This window comes from Myotis brandtii, unplaced genomic scaffold (assembly GCF_000412655.1).
Source record: "Myotis brandtii unplaced genomic scaffold, ASM41265v1 scaffold140, whole genome shotgun sequence".
In the NCBI taxonomy this organism is placed as follows: Eukaryota; Metazoa; Chordata; class Mammalia; order Chiroptera; family Vespertilionidae; genus Myotis; species Myotis brandtii.
The window spans coordinates 998,689-1,016,785 of record NW_005355000.1 but is presented as its reverse complement, the minus strand read 5'-3'; the positions used below and the strand labels follow the sequence as shown (position 1 = coordinate 1,016,785).

Sequence of the window (18,097 nt, the reverse complement as noted above, 5' to 3'; positions counted from 1 at the left end):
AGGGGCATTCTCACTAAGCTCCTTGAAAGTCTCACTAAGTCCCTTGGAGGTTTTTAGAAGATTCTTGAGTAATCTTATAACCATGGGTTTGAACTCTATATCCAGTAGTTTGCTTTCTTCCATTTATTTTATTTGTGACATGTTTCTTTGTCCCTGCATTTTGGCTGCTTCCCCGTGTTTGTTTCCATGTATTGGGTAGAGCTGCTAAGTCTCCTTGAATTGATAGAGTGGCCTTGTGTGGTTGGTGTCCTATAGGGCCCAGTGGCTCAGCCTCCCCAGTCACCTAGGTGGACACTCTTGGTGCATCCCTCTGTGGGCTGTGTGCACAGCCTTGTGGTAGTTGAGCCTTGATTGCTGTTGGTGTCACTGGAAGGAATTGGCCTCCAGGCTAATTGGCTGTGGGAACCAGCTGTGACTACAGTGGGAGAACTGCTGCGCAGGAGACACCCCTATGGAGCAGGACTGGCTTCAGTGGGGCTTTGGTGCTTGCTGAATCTCCCCCTTGAGTGTGTCACTTATGGATGTGTAGAGTTGTAATCTGATATGGTCTGACACTGACCACTGGTACACTGGCTCTTGGGTCTCCAGGGAGATGCAAAGTCAGCCACTGCCTGGGGCCACCCAGCAGGAGCCACAGAGAGATCTTCAGATTCCTCCTCTTTGTATCAGGTTTGGAGGTGTCTGGAAGAGGCCCAGCTGTGAAGCAAGGTAGGCTGGATTCTGTTGCCATATCTTGGGCCTTTTATTGATAGGTTTGCGGCTCCCTGACCCAGCTTCAGCTTATTTGACAGGTATTAGCCTGAGCAAGGACAGGCCATTCATATGCAAAATCCACTGCACACAGCTTGGGTGGGGTCTTAGGGAATCACCAGGCAGAGCAAGGAAGGTCCCAGCACGGGAACAATGCGAGCACCTCCATCTGGAAGAAAGCTGCCCCAGAGTTCCTACTGTGATGCCAGACAGTTCAGTTTCTCCTTGTATGTGTCTGTGTCCCCCAGAGCCTCACCCAGCACTGGAGCTCAGAGGAAGCAGGAGCTTGTAAGTTCAGTTCGTGGTGCCTTTTAAGAGGAGCAGCTGGGTCTCCAGCAGCCTCCGTGTCACGGAGTCCTGATCTACACTGGTTTTTACAGCCCATACTTCTTACTGCCTGTAGGGACTTCTTTTCCCAGATCTGGGTCCCTGGGCTGGGGGGCTGGTGTGGGGCTGGGACCCCTTTCTCCTCCGGGCAGCCTCCGCAGAGAAGGTCTTCCTCCCGATTAAAAAAGCAGCCCATGTGGGCGCCGGACCAGCCTGTTGCGCGCCTTCGCACCTCCTACCAGTCTCGGTGTGCTTTCCTCTTTATTTCTCTAGTTGTAGGACTTCCATTCAGCCAGCTTTCCAGCGGTTCTGGATGATGGTTGTTTTATATTTTAGTTGTAATTTTGATGTGGTTGTGGGAGGCGGTGCATAGAGTCATTTGCCTACGTTCTCCCTGATGACTCCATTGTAGAGAAGAGGACGATGGGACCAGAGAGGTTCAGTGACTCACCCAGAACCACGTAGCTGATAGTTGGCAAAGTCAGAATTTGAACCCAGAACTTAGGTTTAGAGACTGAGTCCTTAACCACTGTGCCAGGCAGCCTCACGCATTAAAGGGAAGAAATTGCAGGACCCGAGCTGTGGAGCAGCAAGTCTCACACATAAAGGAGTGGATACGGTCGGAAGTCCATGGGCAAGTTGATGCCACTTAATTTTCATCCAGGTTTACTGATGTGTTACTGGTTCATGAAATCATCATTGATCCAGATGGGAAAGCAATACCTAATCTCATCGCCTAAGCCCCTCATTAGCATTAGGTCATCTTGGTGTTTTCCCTTCTGAAATGATGCAGAGCCGTCATAATCAGAACCGCAGTGAGCTGCACACCAGAGAGCTAAGCCAGGTGAGCAGGTGCCACTCTCTCTCTGCCCTTGGTCTTGGACTGGAGAATGAATTGCAAATTGCACCGCTGACGGGTTTGACTGCCAGAATCTCTCAGATTGCACTGCAGGGCCTCCGAAAGGGGAGTCGGGTGCTTGCAGAGTGATATCCTAATAGTTCTGTGTACGCACACCAGCAGCCTGTGTCAGCTCTCCATCCTGCGCCCAGGCTCTGTGTGCCACCCCACTCTTCCCCGGCCTCTGCTGTCCATCGCTGGGCACCTGGCCTGGCAGGGCCTTGCAGCAGGTCTCGGGGCCTCCTGCAGTTCATTCTCTGGCCAGAGTGACTTAACGCCAGTTGATCAGAAAGGCTTCCCATCATTCAGCGTAAGCGCCGAGGCCTCACGCCAGGGCCTGAGTGCTGGCCCTTCCCTCCCTCTGCATTTTCCTCTCCCAGGAGCCTCGGGGCCCACAGACATCCATCAGGCTTCTGCGCAAAGGTCCTTTCCTGTGAGAAGCCGGCTCTGCACCATAGAAGATAAAGCAGCACCCTCCGCCATCACTTGCTTCTCTCTCCTTCCTCCTGGCACTTAAACTTCCTGTGATCTGGGAGCAGCAGCTTGGCCTCAGCCATTTCTTCACCTGTACCACCTGCAACCCGTACCTGGCACGTTGTAGGTATTCAGAAAGTCATATGTGTTGATCGAAAATAGGAATGAATGCCAGGCCCTTTGTTTCCACAAACACTCCCCCTCAAGAGCACTTTCTGAGGGGAGCACTACCATTGCAGCTGAGGAAAGGGGCAGGAGAGGGCGGCCCCCGAAATCACACGGTGGAAAGGTGACTGCGGTTTGCCTGCAAAGCCTGGGCTCTGGGCGCAGACTGCTCTCCAGGGAAGGGCATTGGAGAATCGCACCAGGGAATCCTGTTCTCCAGCACCCAGCGCAGCCGGCCCTGGCCTCGCGTGGCTGTTTAATCGAAATTAAATGCCAGGTCTTTGCCCAGTGGCCACCGCGGAAGAGCTCAGTGTGGCTCGTGGCACTGTGTGCCCGTTCAGTCAGGGAACATTTCTGTCCTCCCAGGAAGGGCTGTCGCCCAGCGCTGCACTTGAGATGTCATTATTTTACCCTAGAAAGGAGATGCTGAGGATCTATTGTTACCCTTCCTCTTATTTGTACTAGAGTACTAGTATAAGGGAAATACGGAATGGAAGGCAGCTTCGTGGTGAACAGATTTTTTTATGCAGATAACAATGATAGGGCCTATTTATTCATATCTTTCATGTGTACACGGCTCTGAGCTCTTTACATGTGTTAAGTAGATGTTAGGGGGTCACAGGAGTCGAGTCTCAGAAAACGTAAAAGACTTATCAAGTGTTAGCACTTGGGCATCTGCTCTGTTGCAAGGAGAGAGCTCGTCCAGTTTTAATGGGAATCGTAGGGCCTTCAGGAATACTGACTGACACGGCTTAGGAAGCTTAATGTAGATGATTGTATTATGCAAAATATCTTTAATCCAAAAAGGGGTAGAAGCTTTAAAACACAAGGAAAATTCACCTTAAATTCTTACATAAAATCATGTAGAATTTGTCACCTGAGCTTCAGCAACGTGAAAAGACGTTGAAGTCTTGTTGGTGTAGGAATCTGATTCGGTTTCTCAGACTGATTGGCCTTCCTGCTCGCCTGTTTACTAACACCTCAGTTTTCTAGTAATTTCAGAAGTCGAGTCCTATAGTCAGAGCCACTGCTGCCTAATATCTTCCTAGCTATTAAAAGTTGTTCAGCCCTGGCTGGGTGGCTCAGTTGGTTGGAGCATCATCTCATACACCACAAGGTTGCGGGTTCAATTCCCAGTCAAAGAATGTATGTAAGTTGCAGGTTCGTCCCTGGTCGGGGTGCATACAGGAGGCAGCTGATCGATATTTCTCTCCCTCTCTCCCTTCTTCTCTCTCAAAATCAATAAAAACATATCCTTGGGTGAGGATTAAAAGATAAATAAAGTAAAAACAAAGTTGTTCGCGTTAAATTCGCAAACTTCCTAGCACTTTGCAGTGCTGACCCGAGCAGTCACCATTGCTAGTAAGGCGCCTTCTGGCCTTGACCACTAATGTAGTTTTAAGCTGCTATTTTTATTTACTTCATGGTTTAAAGTGATCAAGGGTTTTATTTGAGAATTTTTTATAGAATGTTAGGTCATGTTTATATTTATATTTGAGATGACTTATAGCAAGAGATGAGACAAATATGGGTGTCCCCCAAAAATGCATATACACTCTTGGAATAATTATAAAGCCAATGTTTATTAAAGTACATTTCATTTTCAAAATTGAGTTGTCAGCTATTAAATTGTGTATACTATACATTTTTGGGGACACCCAAAATGTCTCTATTTTGGGTCTGTCTTTACTATATAACACATAAAACCCCCCTCACTTTCAGCATCTTAAGGAACTCAGGTTTTGATCTCATAGTGTTTTAACTGAAGACAGCAGTGTGGACGCACTAGGAGAGACGCGAGGACTTGCTGTGGACCATTTCCTAGGAGTTTCTTTTGACCTCAAAATTCTAGCAACTGGCTTTTTTGGTTTCATTTATACCTTTTTTTAACAGAAGAAACAAGGCATCTTTAGACTTTTTGTGAGTTTATTTTCTACCTTTACTTTGGTTCCATGTAAAGTGTATTGTGTAGTTGTCCCCTCCTTCAGATGGTGTCTCTCATGTGAAAAGTCTGCCTTGCACGTAGGGCAGCATCTCCCTTTCTGAGACTGTGGCACCTTATTCATTGAGTTTCTCTTTCTTGCCAGAGGTATCTTCCTAGCCTCTACGCTGAATATTTTTCAGTTCTGAACATTTTAAAACCTGTTGTCCGAGGCAGAGTTTACTTACTCCATTTAACATTTTCCCACCTTCCTTCATGGACCTCAAATGCATCACGCATGCTGTACCGCCGGCCGGAGTGCAGTATTTGCCACGGTTCTTACTGAAGCTGTCTTTGCATTGCCTCCTGCAGAGTTTTAAAAAGTCCCCCCACCTATACCACACCTGGTATTCCCCCTGTTGTGTCCCTGCTCAGATATTAACCGTACCCCCTATTTGTGAACATGCTCTTTTTTGGTTCAGAAATCTTGCTGGTAGAATCTTAAGGTCTGAAAATAGCGCTGGGTCCTTAAGAGTGCCGTTTCCATTGGCAACGTGCAACATGCCTTTTTTTTTTGGTGCCAACTTGTTACCTGGGTTTATTTCATACTCCTGTTTCTTTTTATGTTCCTAATGTTCTCAACTTTTTTTTCTCACCATTTGCAGTAAACACTATCCACTCTTTCATTCAACAACCATCAGCACTGTGTTAATCTCCCATTATAGGTGAATGGCATGCAAGGGAAGTAAACAGCTGTAAAAATACAGTGTGACTGATCACACCCTCCACATTTTTTCGTGCTTAATTCTTTTTCTAGAAATCTCACCTGGTATATTAGTTTGCCATGAAAAGCTCTAAATACTCATTTTGTAATTTTAACATCTGAGGCAGCGTTGTTTGAAGGATCCTTTGGCATGCTATCAGCGTAGCAGTCCTCGTGGCTAGGAGCCTGGCCAGTGATAAGACTGTAATGGGTGGATCCCCTCTGTCCCTGTTGCTGGCTGTCAGCTCACATCACTCAGCAACCTGCTATTTGTTAGACTTATTTTGGCAGTGGCTGTGGTCAGGGGGCTTGTCATGATGCCCCCATCTAAAAAGCTGTATTTAAAAATTCTTTCTTAGAGTTGCATAAACACCCGTTTGTTGTTGTTTTGTCATCTTTGGGAGATAGTTGGAATTAGGTCTGTGCCTCCGAAGATATTTATGTTGATTCTAAATTTTAAAATGTTCTCCATGGTTACTTTTGCCATAGATACCATTCACCAACGTGGGAAATGATCACATTAAAATAATAGCACTGACCATGAATTAATGGGACTCTGTGTGTGTGTAGTTTGCCCCTGCAAAGCAACTGTCACTTGACTTTGGTGATTGGAGGAGGAGGAGGCAGCCGTTTTTATCAGTGTCTCACACGGGGCACTGTGACATCATGGACTGGTGTTCTCTGCTGGGGGGCTGTCTGCATCACGGGACGTTTAGCAGCCTCCTGGCCTCTCCCCGCTCGATGCCGGTGACACCCTGTCCTCCTCCCATGGCTTCAGATGAGGCAGATGTCCCCTGAAGAGCAGCTTTGACCGTGACTGAGAACCGCTGCTTTAACCCCTTTGACACCCATCTGCTTTGCTGATTGAAAATGCTTTGTTCTAGCCCTGGCCGGTGTGGCTAAATGGGTTGGGCATCACCCCGGGCACGGAAAGGTTGCAGGCTCGGTCCCCGGTGCCGGGCGAGACAGCCGGTGGATGTTTCACTGTCTCTCACTTCTCCCTTCCTCTCTCATTCAAAATCAATACAATTCTTTTTTAAAAAAAGAAGATGCTATGTTTTGATTTTTGTAGCTATAAATGAAGTCAGTTTGTGGATTATTGTTTGTAGAACTTGGATGGAAGAAATTTCATGTGAGAATTTCCCCATTTCTTCTCAGTCGTCGCCTCTGCCTCTGCTCAGTGGTGGAAGTAGCACTGGCCAGTTGTCGCCATCTCCCTTCCGACCTGCTCTCTGCTGCCAGCGAGCAGTGCAGGCCGGCTCGCTCTGGCAGTGCCCCTGAACCTGTGCGCTGTCATCTGGAACATGGGGGGGCGGGGGGAGCTGTGTCCTCCTGGCGCTGCAGGGAGCCCGTCCCGAGGGAGGGCTCCGTGTCCTGCCTCTGAGTGGATGAGGCTCAGAGGAAGGCTGGGGAGGGGGCTGTGTCCTCCTGGCGCTGCAGGGAGCCCGTCCCAAGGGAGGGCTCCGTGTCCTGCCTGAGTGGATGAGGCTCAGAGGAAGGCGGAGCGGGACCCCCAGGCTCCTGCTGTTTCCGTGTGACTGTCTGGACTCCAGAAAGACAAGGGGAGGCGAGAGGGCACAGGTCGCTGGAGATGTGTTCCCTGGGTCTGTGATGGCATGGCTTCCGCTAGACAGTGAAACGGGGAAAATCAGAGCAGAATGGGTTTGGGGGGAAAGTAGGGTTTTCCGGGGTGAAGAGGCTCCTGTATAGGTGATGCCCTTCCTGTCCTTGTTCTGCTGAAACAGGCTCTTCCTTGTGGAAAGGGGGTTGATATTTGCCTCTCCCCCTTTTTAATGTTCCTAGTTTGCAAAGTGATGAATTGACAGATTGTGACCAGTTGCTTAAATCTGTTTTTACAAAAATGTACTGATCTGTGAAATCTGGAATCTAGGAGGTTGTGAAAACAGGGTGGGAGGGGGGTGCGCGGGAGTGACATGTGAGTGGGGCTGGGATCCAGGCAGGGGGAGGCAATGGGACCTCCACCCTTTCTCTGACCATCGCTTCCACCGCCTGGTCAGTTAGGGAGAAGCTGAGCTTGGGGTCAGGTCCAGGGCTAGATCTCATCGCTCTCCTCTGTGTTGCCCTTAGATAATGTGACCTGTATGGGTCAGACTCTGCCATGATTTCTTTGTTCTGAGTGTAAAATTCCAAAGCAAGAGGAAAACCGGGTGAGCTGTGCACATTCACTGTGCACTGGGTACCCCAGAATATCCACGGCTGATTTCTTACATATACAAAGCAGTCTCAAAACTTTATGATAGTTTTTTAAAAAATACATTTCCAGTGTATTGTTTTCATTGATACCCCGCGTACCTTGACTCTAAGCTTGATTAGAGCCTCAGTTGCCTAGAAAAGCCAGCAGGGAACAGCCCAAACCAGGAGAGGAAACGAGAGGACCCTGGCCTTCAGTCTCCACTGTGAGGAACCTGCTGAACGTCTTCCTCGCTGTACATGCTCGCGGGGGGAGCAGGCATTTCATTGCCAGTGTGAGTTCCTGTTCTTACCCTTCCCGCCCGAATGCCACGGGCTCCTTCAAGTGCCTGTGATACATCTTGTTCCCGGATAAAAAATGTCATTAAATAGCCTTGCCGCTCGGAATTTCCCCTGCACCTTCAATGTACTTGACCTATAAAGTTCTTTTTAATTGAGATTCACCCCGAGCGGGACAGTGTGTGCTGGGGTGTGTGTGAGTGAAACCAACTCCCATATTCTGCCTCGAAGCAAATCCAATTGGCAGGATGAGTATTGACTCAGTGAGACCTGGAATCTAATATGGGACAGAGCATAGCGTCCGCTGCTTCCCAGCGCTGTCGGGCAGCCATTCATTAGGAACCCACAGTCAGGAAAAGCTGTGCCCTCCGTGCCGCGCAGCGTCCCTAGGCCAGGGCAGATATTGTTTCAGCAAGAGGTGTTTGAAGCCATTTAATGTCTCCGTGGGAGATGAAAGCGGCTGCTCATCACATGTCCTTTGCTCTGAGGAAAAACCTGAGTCTTCAGTAAATGGCTCTTTAGGTCTGGCTGGCAGACAGGGAACGGTGCGGCGCTGCAGGCTCCCACGTCGGTCGCCTGGCCTTTGTTAGCCGTGGCCAGGGCTTTCTAAGGCCCAGGTGCCTTCCTAAATGTAAGAGGTTGGAACACAGTTTTATACGGTGCCAGGGCTGGCTTCGGTCACAGTTAAGCAGTTTGGTAATAAAGTTCATTGAAATGGCTAAATAACAGACGCCGTTATGGAGAGAACAGGAAAATGACCCTCCGGTTTTGCAAAAGCGCATTGCAACAGGAAGGTGATTGTTCCACCGAAGAGGTGGTGAAAACTGCTCCAGGGTGTCATGGGTTTGGCTGGAGAACAGGATCTGAAATATTCTTTTTGTCAGGTTTGCTTTTGGGGGGACAGGTGAAGCCTTTGGAGCCTTTAGTTCTGTTTGGCCTTAAAAGTGCTTTCCTAAGGAAAGACCTGAAGGTGTCCTTCACTGGAGCACTGTCGACCCCCTGGGAACATACCCGTCTGTGGGTCTCAGAGCTTCGGGGTTGGGTTTCTTTGTGAGCCTTAGTTACCTCTGGGCCTGAGCCAGGGCTGTGACGGGAGTTTAGAACACAAGGTGGCACAGCGGCACCTTCTCTGCGCGGAGGAGCTCGTGAGAGGAGCCGAGCTGGCAGCTCCCCAGTAAATCAAGGAGCAGCGAGGGTCAGGAGCCGTGAGTGGTCGCAGCAGTGGTGCACTTCATAAGCTCAGCACATTCACACATTTATTCAGAAGGTGCTACTGAACTGGGGACTAGAGGCTGGTCTAGGGCTGGGGACTAGCCCTGGAATAAGAGACCACGTCCCTAAGATAGGCAATAAACAAGTAAATGATAACAATCACCAATATAGACAATAATTTTAGTGCGTCATCAGATGGATGAAAACTGAGAAACGGGGCTGTGTGAATAAAGAGTGACCAGCAGCGTCACTTCACACCTGCTGGTGCCTGTACCCCTGGATGGTTTCTCTGAAGAGACATTTGAGGAGAGCCCTGCGTGGGAGACACTACCCACTCACCCATCTGCAGGCGCAGTGTCCTGGGGAATGAAGGGCATTGGCCCAGAAGTGGAGGCGGCCAGCCTGGCTGGAGCACATGGGCAAGGAGAGAGGAGTGGGAAATGAGATTAGAGAGGTGGGCAGGGTCAGATCACGGCGGCTTTGTGAGGAGGGAAAGAGTTTGAGGTTCACCGAAACGGTGTTCCGAAGCCGCAGGGACATGTAACCGGGAGACCCTCTAATCTGATTTGTGCTGTAAAGGCTGCCTCTGGCCTCCATGTGGATAATGCACTGAGGGTGGAGAGTAAGGCGGAGAGAACAGTTCCAGACTCTTGCGCTCGCTTAGGAAAGCAGTCAGTGGCAGTGGAGATGGACAGAGTGATGGATTCAGGGTACGTTTCGGAGACCTTCGCTGTGGGAGATTAAGAAGCTGGAGAAGGGCTTCTATTCCAGCTCTGGGGTCCTATAAGGATCGGCTTTGGGATGCTCGTTCTTGGTCCTGTGCCTCACTTGCATCGCTAAAAATAAGCAAGCAGGCTGAGAATCGGCCTAACAGGCAGTGATGCTGACGTAAAGGATCCTGAATGGTGTTTTTTCTTAACCTAGAAACATCTCAGCCTCAATTTCAGTGATGGGTTTTCCTTCGGGGCCAGTGCCCTTAAAATAGGGGCTCACACAGCATCCTGTTTTACCATCCCCAAACAGGAATACTTAGGGGTGTTTCTTTCAGTGATCTGTGTTGAGCTGTTGTTTGCCATTCACCTCCCCCGACCCGCCCACAACCCAGGCAGCTGAAAGTTAAACTTTCCCTTTTAGAGGAGCTGCCTTGGAGCCTCCAGGCTGCAGGTCATCCTTCCTCCCCCAGGGAGACCTCAGTGAGCTGCTGAGAAGAGGAATGGGTCGCAGGGCCAGCCCTAAGCACTGGCACACAAAAAGCAACTCACAGTGACTTAAAATACAGATGGTGGGACAGTCCAGCTGTCCGTCTGGCAGCTGGGAGTCTTTCTCAGGAGGTGAGACCCTGCGCCTTAACAGCCTCGTCGGGAGTGATTTCTGCCCACTCAGCGCTAGAGAGCTTTCCTGGAGCCGCTGCAGAGCCAGCCCGACTCCGCCCCGAAAAAGTAGATCTTGGGGCGAACATCCCCTGGAGAAGGGAGATTGGCCTCCTGTAGGTACATCTTGACAAATGAGTGGTCTTTTCAGGTTGACGGTTCTCTTCCTTCCCCTTCTGGAGAGAAGATGCCACCACCCCCTCCTGTCACTCCATCTTGTCCCTCCCCCAGCTTTCAAATGATCCTGTTATCGCAGAGTGTCAGAATACATTTATTTACAAGCTAGATAAGGCCTTACCCACTTCTGGAAGAACTTCACACAGATTGGGGACCAGCCACCCTGTTAGTCCCTAGCTTTAAAGTCTCGCTTCATTGCCCCCAAATGAGATGCCCATCTTGTTATATTTGAGCCTGTGTAGCCTTGAACAGTCGGTGATCCGGGGCTGCTGCTTGGAGTAACATACCAGCGACATGAGAAGAACTTGCCTGACTAGCATAGAGTTCCATGCTCGCTGTAGAAAGGAAGCTCTTCCTAAATTCACATCACCGTTATGGGTTCAGTTACAGGTTGATGTCCATGTATTCTGTGAAGCTGTATGAAAAATTGGCTATGAGTACACTCGGCCTGTACAGACACCACTGTTTTCATTCCCTTTTAGAGGGTTATGACCCAAAGCAGATTAAGCCCCTTTGAAGGAGATTGTACAGTTCAGTGTTTAAAAGCCCAGGTCTGGCTTTAGACCAAGTCTCCTCTTAGCTGCTCACCTGACCAGGTGATCAGACCGTGCTATGTAACCATCCGCGCCTCAATGTTCTCGTCTGTAAAATGGGGATGATATTAATACTTAACTCAAACAGCATTCGTGAAGTAAATGTGTGTGTCAAAGCTCCCAGCTCTAGCTAGTTATTTTTGTACTCAGCCCTTGCTTTTGAAGACCTTTTTTTTTAAAAAAAAAAAAGAAAGAAAGAAAGAAAGAAAGTAAAGAAAAGAAATGATAGAGAAGCCAAGTTTTCAACCCCTCAAGGTTTACTTTACATGTTTTTGAGAGTCAACAATAGGACTGTCTGTGTTATCTCAATGACACCTTTGCACTTTAGGCCATTTATCTCTCAGGAATTGCATGATGACAGTTCATTCATCTCGCAGAGGGTTCTGAGCAGCCCAAGTGTTAATGACTTCAGGTCTCTCCTCACCTGTGCCAGTTCAAGGCGTATGACTTTGAGGTGAAAGGCTCTGTAAACCATTAGCAATCACCAGCTTGGCCAGCCATTTATTTCTCTTCGGGACATATTTATGAGGCTATCGGTGCTGTGTAATTGAAGCAGACCTCTCCGTAGCTGTAAAGCTGCACAACTATATTCTTAATCTTCCTAACAAAATGCCAACTGACACAGCATTGGGAGCTACTCATTCCAGACATGTGAAGCCCGACCATCTCTCTGAATTATGACGGCCGTAATATATCATAATGACCATTACGAGATCCCCAAGGGAAAGAATGTTTTCATCTTTTTGGAGACACTGGGTCTGATGCTTCTGCTCTTGGCAGCTGGTATCATATTTACACTGAAAAATTGTACCACAGGGTTGATGATGATATTTGGCCAGAGGAAGGAGAAAAAAAATAAAATATGTTTAAACTAGAACCCTTTTTTCATTTGGTTTTATGAATTCAATTTTGTGATAGTGTTTATAAGGTCCTTCAGTGAAAATGAACTCGCGTTTAAACTTGGCCTTGAGCTGATGCTGGCACACTGACTTAGCTTTAATTAAAAAAAAATAATAATAAAACAAACTGAAAAAGCATCATCACCGTGATGCAATCAGGCATCAGTCACTGCCCGTGGCTGCCGTCCCGGCCATGACTCAGTGCTGGCCCTCGCTCAGGGCCCAGCTCCTCCCTCTGACCCTTCTTCACGCTGGATGAGCTTCCCTTTGCCCTGCTCCCAGGAGCAAAGTGCTCCCTTCTGTGGCACTTAACACCGACCACACTGAGTCATCACTTACGTCGCTTCTTTCTCCTTTAAAAGGATAGACTCTGAGCGTGTCCGGGCCAGGCCCATGTCCGCTCGCCTTTCTCTCGTCGGTGATGCTTCACCCGGCCTATGGCAGAGCTCAGCACATCTGTGCGGACGAATAGTCACGGGGTTGGTGCCTTCTCAGGATTCTGGTCTTAGCTCCCATGTGTCTCTAGCTCTGCCTCCTGCACAGCCTGTTCCCTGCCCCCCTTCATTTCCTCACACGCTGACACCTGAAGTTACTGGCTAAGTTGTTTGTGCTCTGAGTCCCCACAGAAGGTGAGCACTGTGAGAGCAGGCTCTCGTAGGTCTCGTTCATTGCTTTATTTCATGCCAACTCCTGGCACACGGAAGGCACTTAGCACAGTGTGCTTAAACGGAGTGAATTTTCCCCATTTCCCTCCTTGCCCTCGGTGGGAAAAGTTAGGACCGATTGCACCTGCCTTTTCCAGGTTTCTGGACTGTCCTTAGCATTTGATGGTAAGGTCGGGGCAGCTTACATTTATTTCATGGTTTATCTATTATGTATGGAACAAACAAAACAGAAAACTAGTTGGCAGAGGATGGTGCAGATGGCTTTCTTAGAAGGGTTACCGGTCATTAATATTAATTGGTTAGAGCCACTGGTTTGTAGTCAAGTAGCCATCAATTCTGCATTTCTGGGGAAATCATAGATCTTCTCATTCTATTTTTCCTGCACCCCCTCCACATCTCTGTCTCATTGAATTCTTAGTATTTTGCTCTGTCATCATACTACCCCTCCTTTCCAGTAAAAGCATTACCTAGAAGGTCATTATGTTTTCCTGCAGTAGCATTTTCGCTGATGAATATTAGTGTTCTGGTGTGTTCTTTTTTAAAAATATGTTTTTATTGATTTTTAGAGAAAAAGGAAGGGAGAGGGATGGAGAGAGAGAAACATCAATGAGATGAGAGAAAATCCTCAATCGGCTGCCTCCTGCATGCCCCCTACTGGGGATCGAGCCCTCAACCCGGGCATGTGCCCTGACCAGGAATCAAACCATGACCTTCTGGTTCCTAGGTTGACTCTCAAACGCTGAGTCACACCGAGCTCTGGTATATTCTTTTTTTTTTAATATATATTTTTATTGATTTCAGAGAGGAAGGGGGAGAGAGAGAGAGAGAGCGAGAAAGAGAGAGAGAGAGACATCAATGATGAAAGATAATCATTGATCTGCTGCCTCCTGCACACCCTCTACTGGGGCTCGTACATTCTTTAATGCAATTTCTCCCCTCAGAAGTTTTTTAGATGTGCCCTTTAGATCTTTCCAAGAACGAGGGAGGAGAAGCAAACAATGAAACTTACCTTTCTGCTCGGTCCTTCTCACCTCCCTTCTACTTGCAGGCACAGTGCTTTACTCCTGCTGCCCTTACTGGAGGCACACACTTAGGCGGTGTGAATCTCCCCCTAGGAATTGCATCTAACGCCATGGCGATGTGCTTGGACAGGGACGATTTAACCTGAGGGTCCTAGGACCCAACAGAATGGGCTTCCCAAGGCTGGTCAAGGTTTCAGAGACTGCTGGAAATTATATGCACCATTGTGTGCCTCTGAGCAGCTTTCCTGTTGTAGAAAATAATGAAACGGGTAATGAAGCCATCCTTGATGCCATGAGTCCAAGAACCCACTTGCTGTTTTGGTGTTGAACCTTCCAGCCTTTGTTTCCAAAATACATATATATTCTGTTATATTTTTACTTTTTTTATATGAATTGTGTTACTGCCATTATAAAATTTCACCAAGAATAACATTTGCCATTTAGTTATATGAGCACATGTTCAATAGCATAGTTTATGGCCTTGACATTTAAAAGGAACGAGATTCCTCCTCCTCATGTTAATTGGTCAGATCCCATCGCTGGCAGAGAGTTTGCCATTTGTTCCTCCAAAGGGACGCCTTTCGCATGGGGGCCTCCGTTCCCAGGCTTTCTCACTTCCGAGGCTCGCACTTAGACTCACACTGTGAACGCACACTTCCCAGTAAAAATTTTCTGGGATTCCTTTGAAGCCACATTTGCCACCTTCTAGGCTCTCAGAGCCGCAGGTGGTGCAGCCAGGAGCCCTTTCTTCCGCCTGCTCTCAACATCCTCCCTCTCCCCGCCCGGAGGGAGCAGATGTGCCCATTAAGACCAGGGCTGCTCCTACTCACACCTCCTATGGAATATGTGGTTTACACAATACAGGCTTCCCACTGGGAACACGAGTGCGCATCTGTCCTAAGGGAGCCACCTCCCTGTGACGTGTGGGCTGTGCCGCTCCTGTCCCAGCCGGGATGGGGCGGCCTGCGGTCCCTCCATCCCGACCAGAGCCACGTCCTGAGATGTCTCGGTCTTGGAGGACTCTGCAGAACGGTAACCGATTTTGAGTGTTTTCCGCTAGGTCTCTCAGCTGCTTCATACATCTGAATAGTTTGGGCTAAAATAAATGGTAACTTGTATCAGGAGCTTTGCTCCAGCATTCATTAGATTTTAAGATTTAATGATATACGGACCTAAAACAAATCGTTGTTGTTGTTGCTTTAAAGCTGTTGAGTGGAATCTCTTGGTTTTTGACTTTTTAAGTGCTGATTTGTGCTCCTGTAAAAGGTGTGGCTTTTTTAAATGAGGGTTTTCAACAACTAGCTAGCAAACAGGAACACATGCCTCTTTAAATTAAATAAGTTTGTTGTTGTTGTAAAATACAGCTTGTGTCAATGGAGCTGGGCCATTGGACTGTTCCTGGTCTGTTCCCTGGGCTGACTGTTCCCTGGACTGACTGTTCCCTGGTCTGACTGTTCCCTGGTCAGTTCCCTGAACTGCTCCCTGGGCTGACTGCCTCCTCAGAGGAGACAGACCCTCACCATCACCCCTTTAGGCTTCAGACTGGTTGGTCTCATGCAGTTAATGGAAGGGCCATTTATTAATGTGTTATTGTCTCAGCAAGATGTGAGTATGGTGTTCCTGATAAAGAATTCTAGATTAAGGCTACATTCTGCCCCACTAGTCCCCGGAACCCTGCCCTTCCATGTCCCACAGAAGTGTCCCTGCTGCCACTGTGGTGGGGAAGCCGTGGACCCTGTGCCTGTGTGTGAGTGCGGTCAGCACTGCCTGCCCCCCCCCCCCCCCCACTTCCGCCAGCTGTAGCTGGCTGTCCTCACTCCCCATTATGTTCTGGAAACATCCATGGTGTCGCCCTCAGAGGTAGCGCGTGTCCTCTGACCTCGCTGACTGCTGTACAGTCGGCTGGCCCACGCTTCTCTAGAGCGTCCGCTGCTCCCAGGTTTCCTTCGTCTCGGCCGCGAGCGCCCTGTGCAGCCCCTGACCGTGCGGGTTTCTCTGTGAGGGAGATGGAAGTGCCCTCTATTTATGTGCAGATTTAGAGGCAGGACATGTAGGGTAGCCGTCGACAGGAGCGATGGCAGAGTGAGGGTTGAGGCCATGTGCCCGGGCTCCTCTGACCCAGCTGGAGATGTTTTATACATTTTTTGTAGAGTCATGGGGACCCTGGGTAAGGCCAAATCTAGTTAACTGTGGTGAAACCTACTCAGTCCAGTTAACTGAGGTTAGCCTGAATTAGGGAGAAATCTGAACTTTAACAAGTAATGGTAGGTACTTTTGAAATATACAGTGACCCACACTAATATAACTTGATAAAATTCATTAAGGGAATCATATTAATGAACAAATAAAAGCACCTAATGATTATTTTTAAGAATAATGACATATCTAAATTGCCCAACGTTATTCTCATCCATAGGTAAGATATTTCCCCTACAATATATTTTCTACTTTAACATGCTAGGCAAGTGATTTTGCCTCATTAAAGTAAGACAAACAGAACCACTTCCTTCCTGAATGGTGTCAAGTAGCAAAGGCAGAGGAAAGGGGAGGACATTTGAGGGCCACCCCTTACCAAGTACCAGGCTTTTAAACCTTTGGTCCAGTTAATGACTGTGGCAATCTTGTGAGGTGAGTCTCAGCTCCATTTCATAGATTGAGAAACGGAGACCTCCAGGGCTCCAGAGCGGCTCCCTGAAAGTTTCCTCTCTGATTCCCCCTGACTCAGAACAGTAGCACTCTTCGTAATGTAGTTTCCTTAGATGTGGTCCTCAGACCCCTGCATCAGAATCTTCTGGAATATTTGTTCTCATGCAGATTCCTGGACCCCTGCCAGGCATGGCCCGGGGATCTGGCATTTTTAACAAGTGGCCTGGTGCTCCTTAGCACCCTGGAGTCTGAGAGCCACTCTCCCCGACCGCGGTGACCCCATTTTGGTGATGTGATGAGCCCTGCCACAGAGTGCCTTGGGCCTGAGGACAGGGTCCTCTCAGCCCTGACTGCAGGGGACGTCCCGGCGCTCCCAGGGGGGCCTCTCCTGCTCACCCCTTCCACGGCCCTGTGTCACCTGCACTGAGCCTAGCACGGCTCCTGGTTTGACAAGTCACTTCCAAGGGAGTAGAAATCCTCACAGTACGTGGGGATCATTTTCTCTAAAATGTGGACATTTCCAAGGCAGAACCATCAGATCCAAGTGTGCCTTTGGTGTCTAATACAGATGGAATCTGCATTTTACGTTCGACCCCTTGCTAAAACCAGAAAAAAAGAATTTTTTAAAGAGAGAGGGCAGCTTGCAGAAATGATTACCTTGGAAACACTGTTAAATGCTTGCTTCACTCTTGCTTCCCAGCCCTCCTTTGCTGCGCTCCCCTGGGACACATTCCCATGCGCCCCCATCCCCTCTGACTCGCCTAGAGGTGAGGAAATGAAGGTGCCCTCCTCCCAGCTGTCTCACCCCCACGGAGAACAGGGGAAGAGCCAGCAGGCCCCCTGACCGGCTTCGTTCCTCTGCCTTCCTCTCTCTCCATGATTCTCTCTCCCTCAGCTCTGTGAACCTTCTCTCATTCCCCAGTGACATGCCCCCCTAAGGGACTAGTCCCCACTGAGTCCCTTTTCGCAGGCTGAATAGGAGTTTGCTGGGATGACTGACACACAGAGGGGTGTGTCCACGATCCGTAGGGGGTCCCAGACCAACTTGCATTTGTGTTCTGTGCTGGCACAGAGCATCCGTCTTTGTTTTGGGGTTCTGCTCATCAAATAAAGAAGGCATTCCTCTCCTGGCAGACAGAGACAAAACAGAAAGGAAGAAAGGAAAGATGACCTCCCCCCCCAAAAAAAAAAGAGAAAAGAATTAAATTTTAACCATATACTCCACTGAAATTCAATATATACCCTATCCTCTGTCCTGATTGGTCCGCTTCAATTGACAAGTGGATCGGGTAGGAAGGAAATATCCTGGACTTAATTGTAAGTTAAGTCTGTCTTAATCCAGAAGAGCATTTGAGATTCTGTCCAAGTGTTCAATTTCCCCGGCCGCGGAGGTCTGTGAATTTCTTTTCCCAGCCTCCAGGCTGCTGCAGTACAAGTCAGCATAGCTAATGCAGATAGATCTCCTGCCCCGGCTGCCTCCTCCCTCCGCTTTGATTCGATATGAACAGCCTGGTACCTCCGAAGCTGGGGAGAAATCTGACATAACTCTGCAGATGGCTAGGTGGCCGTGAAGCGCCTGGGGATTGTTCTTTAAGGAAAAGGTAACGTTTATGTGCTAATGATTTCTTCCCCCCTCCCCTCCTTGTTGCATTTTTTTCCAGGGCTGCCAGTTCCCAAGAAGAGCCCCAAGTCGGTAAGGACTTGCCAGTTACTTGGTGATTAATT

General features: G+C 48.7%; 1 protein-coding gene across 1 annotated transcript in view; it reads left to right on the top strand.

Moving 5' to 3' along the window:
- MAGI1 (membrane associated guanylate kinase, WW and PDZ domain containing 1) overlaps positions 1-18,097 on the top strand; it is a 566,477-nt gene that overhangs the window by 512,149 nt on the left and 36,231 nt on the right. Inside the window, 1 exon segment of the mRNA XM_014535239.1 lies at positions 18,034-18,065. Coding sequence (XP_014390725.1) covers positions 18,034-18,065 — 32 coding nt within the window.